At 40.5% G+C, this 16,768-nt stretch overlaps 1 protein-coding gene across 1 annotated transcript in view; it reads left to right on the top strand.

The window, feature by feature from the left end:
- RNGTT (RNA guanylyltransferase and 5'-phosphatase) overlaps positions 1 to 16,768 on the top strand; it is a 282,742-nt gene that overhangs the window by 66,076 nt on the left and 199,898 nt on the right. Inside the window, exons 9-10 of the mRNA XM_055000920.1 lie at positions 10,282 to 10,417; positions 13,489 to 13,560. Coding sequence (XP_054856895.1) covers positions 10,282 to 10,417; positions 13,489 to 13,560 — 208 coding nt within the window. The remainder of the gene's footprint in view (positions 1 to 10,281; positions 10,418 to 13,488; positions 13,561 to 16,768) is intronic.

The following is a 16,768-nucleotide window of genomic DNA, read 5'->3' as shown; positions in this document are numbered from 1 at the left end:
TTAAGGACAGAGACCCAATTTCCCCCTATCCCTAGCTTTGAGTTATGCTGAATGCTACTTGTGTTCCGGAGAAGATTGTTGGTGTTGCGGTAGGATTGCCAATGCCTGCCTAGGAAATTCCTGGATATTTGAGGGAGGGCAGGGTTTGTGCAGGGATGGTACCTCTGTGAAGTATAATGCCAAACGGTCTGCCCTCAAAAACAGCTATTTTCTACAGGGGAACTTATCTTTGTCATCTGCAGATCACTTGGAATTCTGGGAGATCCCCAGGCTCCCTTGAAGGCTGGCAACCTAGGTTGTGGTAAGAGGGGCATGTGATTCCCTCCCCCCCGAAATTTCCATGCATATGCAATGATTCTGCCTTATTTCATGTGCCTTATTCCATGTGGCTGTTATATACACTGGGTTTTACAATCCAAACAAAATATGGTATTGATTTTACAAGTGTATGAGACTAGCAACCAAGCCCATTGTGTGAACAATGGGCTCTAGAAAACAGCCTCTGGAGCGCTGCGCTGTCGCGTCAGGCTATCCCACCACTGTGCTGGGCCTTTCTTGGCCTCCGGAGGGTCGCACTGCTGCCCTGGGCCTTCCTACTGCCACGGCCTCCTCAGTGCATCCAGAGGGCCATGCCGCTGCATTAGGTCTTCCCACTGCTGTACTGGGCCTTCCTCCTGGGCCTCTGGAGGGCTGCGCCACCACGTTGGGCCTTGCAGGTGCAGCTGCAGCTTCCTCAGTGAGGTGAAATCTTGCACATTTTAGACAAAGGGCACATGTGTCAGCTTCATTAGATTTCTTCCATGCCAGAAGTGGGCAACTCTTTATCATTTCTCAGGTTGAGTTCTTTATTTTTGGTGTGTGTGTATGTTGAGGGGGGGGGCTGCCTGCCCCCCCCCCCACTCAAGGAATAAAGATACATTAGTCCTTCCTGGAAGTGGTTTGATATTTGAATTGACTCTAAATTTTACAAATGTATGGGATGGAGAAAGACTTGAATTAAAGTTATGAAACACTGGATATTCTTGCTAAGTTTAGCACAGTGGTTATGTGTTTCAGCCGAGAATCTACACTCTACTGGTTTAAATCCCACTACTGCCATGAGCTCAGTAGGAGGCCTTGGTAAGCCACTCCTCTCAGCCCCAGCACTCCAGCTGTATTGTGGGGATAATGATAACACTACCTTGTTTACTGCTCTGAGTGAGGCACTAATCTGTTTAGAAGAGCGATATATAAGCCCTGTTGTTGTTATTTTTCTATGCCAGTGGTCCCAGTGTGGTGCTTATTGGTGCCTTGGTGCTGCTGACACCTTTCCTAGTGCCTGGCAAGTGTTTTTTGAACAATATGTTAATTTAAAAAGGCATTCTGTTAATCAGAGATTCTGCATGAAATGTTGAAGAGTTACTATTAGTTATGCATTGCCTCACTCCCTGACATTTTGTGGTTGGCTCCATCTCTTGTGCAGCCATTTTATGGTTGCACCCACTGTACTGTGTCAGAATTCCAAAGGTGACTACAGGCTCAAAAAAGTTGGGGACGCTTGATCTATGCTAAGAATGTGCTAATCATAAGGAAGTCTGAAATAACCATTACAGAAATGATCTATAAATGCCTTTGCAGATATAAACAGTGGGGTGGATCTTATTGAACAGCTTGTGCCAGACAAAGAGGAACCTCCCCTCTTTTCTTCTCCTTGCAGCTTGATATGCTTTTTGAAATCAATCAAAACAGTGGACCTCTGGAACTGGGATTGGGAGGTGGGGGTGGGGGTGAGTGGGCAGCAGTGGCAGCAAAATGGGTTATGCAATAAGAAAGAGCAAACATTAGAAGTTCCCCTCTCTTCTGCAAGTAAAAAAGATTATGATCTACGAAAATATTATGCACTAAAGGCAATGTCATTAATTCTCTCCAGTACATCAAAAATTGCCTTTTAGTATCTAAACAAATAAAATAATCCAGAGTACGAATTTTTAAAAATCTAATGCAGACAACCAAGTTTTTTTTTAAAGCACATCTTCATCATAGCACATCATAACACATCATAGCTGATGGGTCCTCCCCCCAAATTGGGTCCTCCCCCCAAACAGTTTTAAAACACCAAGTATATAGAGTATTTTGTGAACAATAAAACAAATAATCCCCTGCTGCAACACAAAAGAAATGTGAAACATTTAATTTCATTTCCAGACAGGTAAGCTGCTGCAGCCAAAATAACATCGCTCCTGGTACCTTAAATACTGATGAATTTGTTGTGCCACAATACATTTGTTAATCTTTAAGTTATCACAAGATGCTTTGTTCTTTTAATTTAATATGTGTACTCATAATGGTGATAGTAGATCACAGGTGATAATTGTATTTTCTTCTGGGTGTCTCCTGAAAATTGTGTTACATTGACATGTTCTTGTCAAGATATTGCAGCTCTTACATGGAGGTGTTTTGGGGGAAGAATCAATATGAGCTTCTGCAGCAGTTTGCATTACACTGTATATTACAAAAAAGTTACCTTGTATTAGCTAAAATACATGTGTCTTCAGATGCAGTAGATAATGTGTATAACACTTTGCTCTCAGGGCCTGTCTCAGCTTCCTGATAGCTGATCAGCTTTCTAATAGTTAAGCAGCATGCATACATATTTGTTGCCGAAGCAAAAGATCTGTTTAAAAAATGGTGTTTTGTAAGCAGGCTATTAAACCATTTTGGAAATGCGACAGAGGAGCTCCCTCCCCATGTTCCTTTATTATAAGCAAATGTAAAAATATGTATTTTTTTAAACGCTGGAAATGACTTAGTTTCTATTCCAGCGAATGACAGTTGAGAGAAATAGAAACAATACAGAATCTTGAGGACAGAAGTCAGTTTTAGTTTGTGCTGCATACAATCAAAGGCTCCAATGTAGAACAGCACATGGAGTAAAAAAAAACCCCAGGTATTTCTCATGAGCTGAGAGTCAGCTGTTGCTTCTTTTCTCTTCTTTGGCTGCCAAAAATGACTGTGGCTGTTAGATGTAGGGCTAGATATAGTACTCAGATTTTGGGGGTTTGTGTGTGGGTGTACCATCCTGTTTCTTTCAGTCAACCCCCCTAGCTAGTTACTGTTTCAGAGGGTCTAGGGGCCATGACCCCCCCCACCATGTCTATTCAGTAGTCTTCCTGCGTGAATCTCTCTGCCATGTCTTTGTGCCTGGCTGAGTCTTGTCTCCAGCTCAGCTTTGCTTTGTTTATTCAAAGCTGTGCATGTTATGATCTCAGCTAGGATCTATCTTTAACTGGATGCCTGCCCATCCTCTTCACACATTCCCTCTTGTCCATCAGAACCTCCTCCTCTTCATGCCATCTTGGCATTTGACTAAGAAAACTTTCCAGCCAAGCTTCCCTCATCTGTCTTCGGACAACATCAGAATTGAACATAGCTCTGGGCCCAAGGACAGCAGCCTATATTCTTGAAGTCAGGCATAGGAGTGAGCTGGAGAAGATTGTGAGGGAAGGGAGTCCAATGGAAATGTTCATCAGGAACCACACAGAGGAGGACTGGATCATGCCTGTTTGGACTGAAGGCCTTGCTTAGAGAGAGGTAGACCTTCTATGGCTAAGTCATTCAGAGTGAATGTTCTTAGGAAGTTGATGCTAGAAATATGGTGGCCCTTCAGTGGTGACCATGTTCTTCTCTAGATTGCCCGAGGACACATCTTCCTAATGAAACTGGAGGGAAGGCCTCCAGGAAGATAAAGAATTTCTGAGATCTGTTGAAGCAGGTTTCCCTCTCTGCTATTGATATTAAAGAAGTTCATGTAGAGCTCCATCCTGTAGTTTAGTGGTAGAACCCATGGTCTGTATGCATAAAATTCGAAATTTACTTTCTGACTTCTCTACTTAAAAGCAACTCAAATAGCATATCTTGGAGACAGCATAGACAGTAGTTCGATGATCTGTTGTTTAAGGTAGATGTTCTTCATAAGCCAGATCCTTGTTGACTCAAGTAGCCTAACAGGTTGAATTACAAGGTGCCTTCATAAACTATGTGAGTGGAAGCAGCGACTGTATGAAAGAATATTTAAGAGATGTGCTTATACAAACACAACTTGGATCCTGTGCTAAATGATGACAGCACTTACAAGAGGAACTTTCCATTCTTCCGTCCTGCAGCCTCTCATGCCCCCTTGAATACTGCTTCAGGCTGCAGACTGTGTGGAAAAGTGAAATGTGGGTGTATGTGAAATGGAGGTCTTATTTGAGAGTGGGGAATAGATGAAAATCACTCTTCTGATATCAGTAGTGACCTCTATCAGTGGAAAATGTAGTTTGGTCCCAAGCCAGTAACTTAAAACTTTTTGATATGTTTGTATTTTGGCAATCTTTGTGAAACAAAATGGATTGGATCCAGTGATCCATGATTTTTATGAATTGATGGACTTAGATGTCTCCTTTTTCTTCTATAGCCTCCTGTGCCTTCTGAGGGCCCTCAGAAGCAGTGTGAAATGCAGTGGGGTGTGAATGCCAGGTCCCCTTACTCTTCTGGAGGGTGGACGGGTACCCAATACTCACCTTCTCCATGCCCCTCATGCCTGCACAGTGATGTCACTTCTGGTGATGTCATTGTGCAGACATTGTCGTGCTGCCCCAGGAATGCCTGTTCCTGTACTTTTCCTCCCTGCTGGATAGGTGAGTTGGGTGTGTGTGTGAAGGGTGGGAGCGGAGGATCCCTCACTACCACCAGGGGACTGGTAACCCTAGAATGCAATAAGAAGGGAGACACCCCCCATATAAATTTTCACTGAGGAAAAGTTTACACTAGGGGTGATTTCTGCTGTTTCTTTTGCAAGCTGCTTTCCTCATGTTGTATCTCATTCTGTTCTGGGAGGCCCCCCAGAAATAGCTTTTGGGATGGGTGCAGGAGATGAAGAAAGAGTAGATCAGTTGTCTGAACTGATCAGTGGATCAAAAAGACTAAATGTTTTAGCTATTCTACACAGTAGTTTATGCCTTTTAAGAATGTCCGTTGAAGTGAAACTCTTTAAGATTCTAAAAATTTTTTTTTTTTTTTTAGAAAAGTACAAGCTAGATATGGATTCATTGGCATAGAGGGAACAATGGTAGATAATTCACATTTTCTGAGCCAGACCTCTGAAAGAGTTATCTTTATCTTAGGTTTAATTGATTCCAGATGTGCTAAATTTTTGGAGCAAAATAAGACTTTTTTCACCAAAGAACATTTGAATGAAGGATTGTGCTTTTGTCAAGGGCTTGCTTTTTCAGAAAGAGAATCCGTTTCTGCAAAGAAGCAGCATGTATGGTGATGAATGTCCTAAAACTAGCTTAAGTTAAACTTTTGAACAGACCCATGTTACATCCCTAAATTTTGCCTTCCATCTTTCTCTATTTACCCTTTCCCCATCTTTTTATTTTATGTAAAAGATTCTACAGAATATTTTGCTATACTATGTTTGCTTCTTAAAATGGGATAATTTATGAATTTCTAATACTAATAGTTACTAATTTCATTAGAATTGCACCCAAAGTAACAAATATACATGAGCAAATCGATAAATCTGCTTTGACTTATCAAGAAGCATTTTTGTTTACACTGTAGATAGTGCTGTTATTCAGAACATTTTGTATATTAAATGTAAATAATTTTTTTCTCAAAATCTGACCACCTCTAACCTAAACAAACAAACTTGCACATCTCCATATTATAGAAAATTCAACCATTAATGTTAAAGTTCAGGTCCACAGACTTAACCGTGTTCTGGCTTATGTTGGGTGGTGATGGTGTGTTCTTCCTCCATATTGTGATTTCTAGCTTACTACAGGGGCATATACTTCCATGCAGTTTTGTTGAAAGCAGGATGAGGCTGACTGGGCAATAGCTGGAAGACTTTATTTAGTCAATTCTCTTGTGAATTCTGTTGACTTGCAGTTTGTGACCAGCGATCAGCTGTTAGGTGTCAGTAACTGAACTGATGATGAGAGAAGCATCTTCTGTTGCAGAGGAAGCTGCCTGTATTAGTTGTGTGTTACCCCTTCCTCTGCCAATAAAGATGGTGGTTCTGATAGAAAGTTCTGGAGAGAAAAACAGATGACTTTATAGCATTTTCCAGAAATTTAATATGTAATTATTTTAAAGCTTTAAGTGAAGTTCTCATTGTTTCAGTTTTGTAACATCTGGAGGTAACTCGCAATACTGTCCTAAAGCGAGCCCCATCCTTAAGCCCCTGAGGGTATAATAACTCTGTTTAGGATGGCAATGTTACTGCTGACTAGACATGGGCCCGATCCAAAAAAAAATTCTGATTCAGCCGTTCGTAGATCTGGGCTGCTGCCGAACGCATGCCACCGATTCTAAACGATCAACTCTCGTTTCCGGTCCGCAGTCGGGAATCGGGGAGGCCAGCGCCCAGGGCAACCGTAGTTAGGCTCTTGTGCGTGCGTGCTCCTGAGTCCCCCCCACCCATGCAGCAAGCCGGCTGTCCCGGTGCGCTGCGGAGCTGGTGGCAGTGCGAGTGGCTCGGAGGCTGCCCGCGCCATTCACCTGCCCTGCAAGACAAGGGGCGGCCGGCTTGCTCGCGCGCCCCTTGTCCTGGGGAAAGGCGAATGGCACAGGTGGCCTCCCAGCCACCCGCACTGCCTTATGCCTTTTGCCTTTCCCCAGGACAAGGGGCGGCCGGCTTGCCCACGCGCCCCTTGTCCTGGGGAAAGGCGAACGGTGCAGGCGGCCTCCCAGCCACCTGCACTGTCTTTTGCCTTTTGCCTTTCCCCAGGACAAGGGGCGGCCGGCTTGCCCATGCGCCCCTTGTCCTGGGGAAAGGCAAACGGCGCAGGCGGCCTCCCAGCCTCCCACGCTGCCTTTTGCCTTTCCTTTGTGCCCACCCCCTTCCCCCTCCCTCCCCTGGGTTGCTGCTCCGTGTTTGGAAGGAAGCCTGCTAATCAAGGAAAGCTGGGCTTCCATTCGTGTTTCGAGGCGACAGAAGGAGGGCAAACACAGCTCATTTCCATGACTCCGTTGCCCTGGGAATAAATTACTAGTGCCAGAGTGTCTGCAATTCCGAACAGAAACTGACCCATCCGATCAAGTCCCGAACAAGCAAACTCCCGACCGCTGGATCGGTTGCCATGGACAGAACCGATTAGCTAAGTAACGATGGCAAAAAGGCCAAAATCGGGTTTTTTTTGAAATCATAATTCAGATCGTGCCCATCTCTACTGCTGACACAAGTTGCAGGCAAGTCCAACTTCTTATTTTGTGAGGCTTCACAGTTCTCTTTTTGTCTGAGTACTGAACTACCAAAAGTGTTATTGTATTTTGTGGGCATCTGACCCATAAAACTTTTGCTGTAACTTGTTACTTATTTGGAAAACAGCTAATATCAAGATAAGTGGCCTGGTCCTCAAAAACGCAATAGTAGACTATTCAGGAAAGCTAAAATCTACGTATGTTTCCCTCTGGTATCATGCTAGTGATTTGTAGGATAATCGAACAAATGTAACACAGGGTGTAGTGCAGTTGCCTAAATTCGAGATCACCTCAGAGTGTTATCCAGATTTGTTTGTTTGTTTGTTTGTTTGTTTATTTCAATACAGTATCAAGGACATTTCCATAAACAATGCCATAGGGTAAATAGATACAAGTTTAAAAGACAGCATTAGCAAGAATCCAATACAGAGTAGGAAAAATACTAAAACAGAACATAATCAATTCTAGGACTAAAATTAGACAACATGGAGCACAGGTGGTACATAGAAGTATGTATTTAAAGCAACAGATAATATGTAAGGCATTATAATAATTAAGTCTATGGTCCCTAATAGGGATGGGCACGAACCACACAAAAAAACTGAACCATGAGTTTCGTTGCGGTGGCCGTTTGAGGGGCGGGGAGGCTGTTTTTGGCCTCCTCCGCTGCCCTGTGGGCCCATGCAGCAGTGGAAGAGGCCAAAAATGGCCTTCCCACCCCTCGCAGAAGGAGGGGACGCCGCCGCGGGCTGCAGGGCAAGGTAAAAGTGGGGGTGGGGCTGGGGGCTGGGGTTTGGGCAGTTTAAAGGGCCCTGCGGCTTGCAAGCGGCAGGTCCCTTTAAACTATCAGCTGGCAGGCGGCAGGGGGGGATCCTGCCACTTGCCAGCTGATAGTTTAAAGGGACCTGCCGCTTGCAAGCCGCAGGAAAAGTTTATATGGCCATTTCCCTTGGGAAATGGCCATTTAAACTGCCTCTTTACAAGCCAAACGAACCAGTAGACCAGTTCGTGGAAGTTTGTGGAAACGAGTTTCCATGAACCCACTGGTTCACGAACCATGAACCAGCCTGGTTCATATGTTTTTTTGGGTTGTAATTCGATTTGTGCCCATCTCTAGTCCCTAACTGATTAGTGAAGCATCTTATTAATTGTCAGGATCCACTTGCTCATCCCTAGGAGCTTTAATTGACTGAGATGCAATCGTAATACAGTCTTCACAGTTATTTAAGGTATAAAGTAGGTATTACTATTTTTCATTGTTTTCCAATGCAAAGGGTTTAATCATAGAGCAGAACCACAAGTGACAAAAGGCACAGATTGGACACTTGTCTGCTTCCCTCAAGTTTTGATGGGAAATGTAGGCAGCTTGGCGGAATGTTGGACAAGTGACAGTTGAAAAGTCCATTGGACAGCAGTCAGAGAGCGAAGCTGCGAGACCAGGATGCCTACATTTCCCATCAAAACTTGAGGGAAGCAGACAAGTGTCCACTCTGTGCCTTTTGTCACTTGTGGTTCTGCTCATAGAAATGGAGATGGTAAACAGTTACACTAAAGAAGTTTCTTAATGCTTCTGGTGCAAAGTCCCTCACCCCAACTAAGGAATGAGAGTGACTTGGGTCATGGCATTTGAGTTGTGACTCTATAGAAGCAGCTGCCCTCACATACCTGACTTGTACTCAGTGTCCAGATGAAAACCCCTTGTTCTTAAACTTGCTTTTGAAGTGTAGCTAAAGTGGTTCTCATTGGATGCTAGAGACCAAAGATCTCCGTAGGACACAAATGGCTTACCACTCACTTTGAAAGGGACTGTCTGGTGTATAGTGGGCACTGGGAAGAGCATTAAGATCTGCAAAAAAGAAAAGTAAATCAAAATGGAGGCCCCTGGGTTTAAGTTTGAGAACTGCTGAGTTTAGTGTGTTAAACTTGGACAGTGAACACCTGAGTTCAGATTTCTACTGAGTAAAAACTTCACTGGGCAACCATAGACCAGCTAGTCTATCTCTATTTAAACTACATCATAGGGCTGTTGCGAAGATAAAATGATTAAGAAGGTAACTGTATATGACATCCTGAAATCCTTGGAGGAAGGAAGCATAAAATATATAAATATAAAAGAGGGAGAAATATGTGGGTACACAAATCTCGAGAGATTAACAGTGCAATCCTAAAAAGAGTTAACTCCAGTGTAAGCTCATTTAAATCAATGGGCTTAGACTGGAGTAACTCTTCTTAGGATTGCACTGTTGTTGGCGTTGAGTCTTTTTAAGGAAAAATGGGCTGCTGAAGTATTTCTTTTGTCTCTCTCCTTGCCTTTTAGAAGCAAGGACGCTTGCAGGATAAGATTATCAGGTTACTTGACGTAACCTGATTATCAAACTGGTGCCGATTCCTTACCAGATGAGCTTTGGAGTTCATCAGGTTGCAATATCAATGTCTTCCTCAGTGACCAAGTAAATACTGCAAATAGTAGTTGCCAAGTTTAAGATAAATGTGTTAGTTATGGGTGTTCCTTCCAAGATGAAAATTCTTCTTGTCTAGCTTTCAATTTATAAGTTTGAAAACTTGAAGGCACTGAGATTGCACCTGTTGAGAACTGCTGTTGAATATCTGTTCAAGTGCATCTTAATTTGCTTATTTACAACTCCAGCATCTGTAAGAAAAGCACTTGTTTATAAGAGAGGTTAAAATACCATCTGGTATCATGAGAATCTTTGCTGTTCAGAGTAAAAAATGTAAACCCCTGTTAACATTATCATAAATGGCTTTTAAAATACCATTTCAGTTCAGTTTTGGAAGTTTGCTGTATAACATAATAGAGTGCTGTCCAAAAATCACAGATTCTGTTGGATATCAGTTCCTTAGCACTAGTAAGTCTTTGATCCTTGATCCTTTTTCTGAAATAATGACTCTTAAATGGCTTAAGAACTGCCATAGCTGGTCTATAAACTCATGAAACATTAACATTAATTTTATACCCTTTATAATCAAATAAAAACTGCTGTTTACTTTGAGGAGATTGTGGTCTAATTGGTCTTTAATTTTTCTGTACAGGTATATGATGTTGATCGATGGCAAAGATGAAGTATATATGATTGACAGAGATAACTCAGTATTTCATGTATCTAATCTGGAATTTCCATTTCGTAAAGATCTGCGTATACATTTAGAGAACACTTTGTTGGATGGGGTAAGAAACTCAGTATGTGTACACTGTTAGCTTTTTATTTCGGAGCTTCAGAATCGGATAAATGATTCAGAGAGATATTTATTCATTTAGCCGGATCCATTTTTATGGGATCATAAAAATGGGTCTGACATATATTGCTTGTGCTGACATACACTGGTTGCTATTGGTGACAGTCGCTCCTTGTACCAGTGTCTGCCACTCCTAAATTGCTTTGCAACTGTTTGAGAGAAGACTATGCAAGAGTGAAAGAAGACCCAGCCTGCAAAGATTTGTGGAAAGTTCTCCTCTCTCAATATGCATCAGGTTTCAGGGAAAGATAGAAAGGTGACAGCTCCTTTGTCTCTTTTTTATTCCTCAATATCAGGGCTTGGAGGAGACATACATACCCATTATAGAACTGGGCATGTCTCCTCATGCCTAGATGACTATATAAGCTATTAACAACCACCCTTTTATCATTCCTTTGTTTTCCTTGCCCTCTCACCACTGTGTCCCCACTGTCTCCTTTCTTGCCTCTACCTTACTACCCCCTCTTCTGGCAAAGCAGTGCCCCCCCCCCCCGCCCAGGCTCCTTGCTGTCATGTATGCCAGCATACCTGCCATGTTTGTAGTCTGCATTTTGTACTGGTTAATGCTGTTTGTCTGAGTTATATACTGTATTCTGTGTAGACCATCTGAGAGTGTCTTAACTGCTAATATTAATTGCAGGAGAGCTAGTGGGCCTCTTCGTTATCTATTGAAAATATGTACTTTCACTTCATCCAACCTGGCTTTGAAGGAGAGCTGCTAGCAGCACACATTGTATCTTTTCCTAGAAACTGGGATATTTTGCTTTGTATTTCATTTAGTTTAAACTAACCTGTTCCTGTGCAACCTCTTTGGGGTTTCGTGCCAGAATGTCAATGGGCCCCGGAGGACAGGAAGTTTCCCTGTAATTAGTTATGCCTTTGTTTGAATTGTCACTTCTGCCAATTGCCACCTTTGGGTGAACACCTGTACTGTATGGATCTCAATAAAGCTACTTCAACTGGAACACCTGCGTGTTAACTGTGGAGGGCTTGAGGGACCTAACTGCCGAGGACTGACATTTGCTTCATTCTCTACTGTGTTTTCCCCTCTCCCACTGTCACTGCTGCAGTTGTAGTTTGGGCGGATTTTACCCCCCCTTTCATTTAAAAAAAAAGTATTTTTCTGTGAACCTGGGCATTCTTCCAGGTTTGTAGAAAAATTGCTCTCTGTACATGGCCCCACTGTATGGATTTTTTGATCTGCACTCAAGGCCCATTTTCAGAATTAGATATAAAGATACTATAGCAGGGACATTTAAGCTATTCTGTGAAATGCTCTGCAATGCAACATAGCTGATGGCAAATGTAAAGTATCACAGATTAAATTGGCAGTAAAAGTCACTATTTGCCTTCTTAAATCCCTATTAAAATTCATTGCATGTGGCTCATTGCTTAGGTATGGTTACACTTAAGGTGATGGCTTTTACGATGCCTCACCCAGTCTCAGTCCTTATTGTTGTAGCTGTCATTCCAGCAGATGGTAGATAACTGATGTTCCTCCTCTCCCTAGGTTGCCTGTGCAACAAGGTTTTTTTCCCCTTTCAAGTGTAAAATGCAAGCCTAGAGAGTAAAGGAGTTAAAAGAAAAATATTGTTGACATCTATGTGAAAAGCAATTAGAAATTGCAATAGGCACTGCAAGGTAGCATAAAAGAGTCGATAATTGCCTTAATTTGATTTTCTTTTCCTAGTTATTCCTGCTTTTTCCTAGACTGAATAAGGATTTTGTATATAGTAAATTTAAAGCAAATGTATTCATATTGGAATAATTTCTGAATGTACATTTATTAGTCTTATTAAAGGATGCTTTTACTTTGTGAATAAAACTATTAGTTGAGAGCACTGTGTCAGCCATTCAGAACTCCATATTGAATAAGCAGAATAGCCAATAGAAATCTATTCATGTTTAGTTTCCATAGCAACTCAACAGTGATCTCAGAACCTTGCAAAGATGCATTTTTGTTGTTCTCAAATATTGCCCCAGAGCTCAATAATACTCCTGTTGTTGGGCTTGCTTATAGATTTTGTGCTAGTGAAAATAACAGTGAGGAGCCTATTACCTTGACTTGAATGCAAAAGGATATGTTGAATTCCTGTCTTCACCTTTTCCTCTGGATAATAATGTCCTTGATATGATCTTTGCAGGTTCTCATCCAGAGAGATCCCCTCCCCCAAAATCTCGCTCTTTGACGGGTTAGCCTACATGGCATCTCATGAAAAATACAGAACAACTAGAAATTTCAGAAAATCATTAGCAATTCTTCTGATCTGTTTTCAAAATTACACAGGTCCTTGTTCTAGTGAGAGAGGTTTAGTAGCACTCTTTGGTGAAAAGATATTATGCATCACGCTGAATTCTAGGAGGTTCTCTTTTTACAACTGTCTCTTTTCCAAGACAAAATTTGCTTCCAGCGCCTTAAAGATCAACTAGATTTTCAGGGTATGAGTTTTTGAGAATCAGAGCTCCCTTTGTCAGACAGTATTTCAGTGATGACCCTGACTGTCTCTAGATTTTTTCTTTTAAAATTGTAATTTCCTACTCTAGGAAAAATGCCCATAGTATATGGAAAGCATCCATGTAACCTGTACATACTCATTACTTTGTGTAACTGTATGGAATTATCTTTGGATCGCATCTTCTCTTTGATCAGACTGAAACTTTAAACGTGTTCTTGTTTTGCTTAAGTTTGCTATCAGTTTGCTAACAGTTGTCTTTAGCTGGATTTATCTTAGTAAAGCCTTTCAATGCAAAGGTGCCATTACAATGGTCATGTACTATTCAGTCCACTTTTATTTACATTTTATTTATCTATCAGTCTGTTCTTTCTCCCCTTTCCACAGACTTTCACAATTACTCAACTGGTTTTGCCTTTTAGATGAAGGCCATAAAAATGAAAACTGAAAAATTACCTATGTAAAATAAAGTTTGACACTTAAAGGCAATTAATATAATGTTTGTAAGTTGATGTAGAATTATGAAGACATTTCTTTGTTTTTTTTTAAGGAGATGATTATCGACAAGGTGAATGGGCAGGTTGTTCCTCGGTATTTGATTTATGACATAATTAAGTTCAATGTAAGTATATTTATTTTGTTTATATGCTAAGAAATATGTGGCTGGTGAGGAGAAGCTATGGCTGAGTGGTGGAGCAAATACTTTGTATGCAAAAACTCCCGTGTCCAATCCTTGACCTCTTCAGTTAAAAATGATAGGAAAAGACCTCCTTATACCAGTGCCCTTAGAGAGCTGTTCCAGTCAGAACAGAATATACTGTTGTTGTATGTCAACCTGAGTATTTCCGTTATTACACAGAGTCATGTGACTCTGCTACATGCAATGGACTACATTCTGCCAGTCCAGAAGGAGCCTCGTTCTCTCTCCCTCTTGTCCTATAGCCTGGACATCTGTTGACCTGGTTGGCTGATGAAAGGGACCTTGTTTGCTTTGCAGCAGAATCAACTACCAAGCCTTACTTACTACAAGATTAGAAAATTATGAAAATAGCATGAATTGGCCAAATAAAAGCAATATGTTTGGAACCTAGTTCTTGTTCATTCATTTCCTATAACTGTGTCATTAGGAAAGTTCATAAGCTAGTTTTTGTTAATTAGAAAAAAAATGTAAACACTTTATCACCATCTTAGAAAATAGAGAAAAGCCATATATTTTTGTTTTCTTAACAAAACCATTGTCTTTTATACATCTGAGCTGGTAAGAAACTGAGTTTACATTTTCTGTCCCCCCCCCCCAATAAAATATATTAAGAATTTTCCTAAGAACACGATAACAAAAAGTTTAACAATGAGAACTTAACTACAGGAAGTTGATGTTTTAAAAAGTTGGTCCTTATAATGCTTGCTATTTGTAGTAAGATCATAGCTTTTAGCAGTAGTGTAGAAATTTAGTCCCTCTCACCTGTCTTCAGAATAGCTAATTAATAATGAGCTTTGTATTTAATACAAGCCTTAGAAATGATCAATGTTGTATAATAATTTGTGTTTAACATTTGGTAGCTGCATAAATATCACTGAGCTGAACAAAGCTAGTAGTTTTTTTCTTTTTTAAAAAATTAATAGAAATAAAAGCCAATAGAAAGGGCAGAAAACAAGAATGCAGAAGAAGTAGACAGTTGCAGAACTTGAAACTTAGAGAGGAAAAAGAACAATAATACACATTTCATTTCCATTTTTCTCTGCTACACTTATCTTTTTTTAAAGCAAAATTAGTCTCTCCAAAATTTTCTTTTCCACTACTGCCTCCCTTCTAATTGTTTTATATCCCCCCATTATCTTCTTAATGATCAAAACCACAAATCATCAAGTCACTATTCCTCATTTTGTGCAGAAAGTCAATAAAGGGTTTCCAGTTAGCCAAAAAAGATAGACAATGTTTTGTCTCTGTTCAAAGCTGTTAAGTTTTGCCATCTTCGCTAACTCTGTCATTTTCATAGTCCAGTCGTCTGTTGAAGGTAATTCCGTATTTTTCCATTTCTGTGCATACAACAGCCTAGCTGCAGTAATCATATATAGAAATAAAATCCCATGCCGATTTTCCAACCGTTTGTCCATTAATCCCAACAAAAAGGCTTCTGGTTTAAACTGTACAGTAGTCTTTAGTATTTTTTTCCCTTGCCATATGAATATTGAGATATCCTTTTGCCAGTGCTTAAATGGTACATCTGAAATTAACACAGGTAATGTCTGGAAGAGGAATAACATTTTAGAAAGTAGTTTTTCTCTTTTTGCATGGAGTAAGTCAATATTTTGAAATCCATTTCACGTGCCTACAGTCATTGTCATGCAGGCACAGAGCTACATTAAGGTGTGGTAGGCTCTTGGCAAAGTATAAACTACTGGGCTTCTTTAGTTACCTTTGCTTTTAAGAAAGTATCTGATTTTTAATTGTTTATCGCTGAGGAAGCTTAACTTCTGCTCTGTCCAGTTCCTAGAATGCCTGCTATCTACAAAGCAGGCTCACAGTTTGTTCCCACCTCACTTTTTCTTTTCTACACTATTGATAACATAGAGATGAGCTGCAAAGTAGCGGCAACAGCTTGTGAAGAATAGCAGCCCTTATAGGAAAAGTAGTGGTCATGGAGATTTCCATTTTCCACTGAGAATGAACAGCAGTACTTTCCATCTGCGGCATTGCTCATTTGGACACGTTCCTGGGTTGTTTGTTTCTTCACTGAAAAGGAGACATTTGTGTTTTGCTAAGATACTTAAAACAAAGTAGAATTTTCTAGAAGCTTGATAGCTAGTGGCTCTTTAAGGAAGAAAGGATGCCCAGTGTTGATGAGCTTCAGTAATTGAAGAACTGCATTAGCCCAGGGTGCAGCTAGTAACACTTGGAGTTAAAATACATTAGATTGCTTTGAGTTCAGTGGGAAGCCATAAGGGGAAATTACTGAACAAGCATTGTACTTTGAGTTCAAGGGCAGTCCCAAACAATGTGTTATCAGCATGAGCAGAAGCAAGGCTTTATCTGAAAGAGGCCACAAACAGTAGCCAAGTGCAAAGATTAAAAAAACCCACCAACTGTCTTTATGCTAATTATAGAAGTGTAATTACAAAAACTGTCTAGCTAGTGTATTTGACTTGGCAAAGAAAATGGTTTTTATCAGTTACGTAGTACCGAGCAACTAAAATCAGTGGGACATAATGATTACATACAGAGAGGTATTTGTTTAAGAAGGCATGCCATGCAAGTTGTTGGTATCCACTGGATTTTACAGAAACATTGTTCTTAATTTTTGCTAAAACTATGTACAACCTTATTTATTTTTAGTTAGTTAATTTTCAATGATTTTTACTTTGCCACTCAGCATGATATCTGAGTGGAATTATCATCAGGCTCCTTGTCATGCTTTGATTTACTGTAGTTCTTGAATTACTAGAAGTAACCTCGCAAGATGGTGGTTTGTGTTGATTTTTGCCAGAGTTATGGTTTGTTGCTCCATGTGTACATGATACACATAAAAAGAGAGAAACAGCAGCTTTAGTAATATACTGGAATGTGTACCACAATTCTGTTTTTCTGTTCACAAAAATTCTGAAAAGCAACATTAATCTTGGAATTCAGTGCAGTATAAACTAGCTATTTATCTTTTAGATAAAAATTTATACTTAATTGTGAGTGTGCAATAAAAGAAATAGTCATGTCGACTTATCCCATTATACTCCAGGTATGTTTACTTGGTCTCTTTTATTCAAAGTCCTCCATGATGGTGTCTTTCAAGGCTGCTATCAATCAATGCTAAATATTTTATGTGGCTCTGTTAAAA

Source organism: Eublepharis macularius, chromosome 1 (genome assembly GCF_028583425.1).
Source record: "Eublepharis macularius isolate TG4126 chromosome 1, MPM_Emac_v1.0, whole genome shotgun sequence".
Taxonomy (NCBI): Eukaryota; Metazoa; Chordata; class Lepidosauria; order Squamata; family Eublepharidae; genus Eublepharis; species Eublepharis macularius.
The sequence above is the reverse complement of the archived record's forward strand: the minus strand, read 5'-3'. Positions and strand labels throughout refer to the sequence as shown.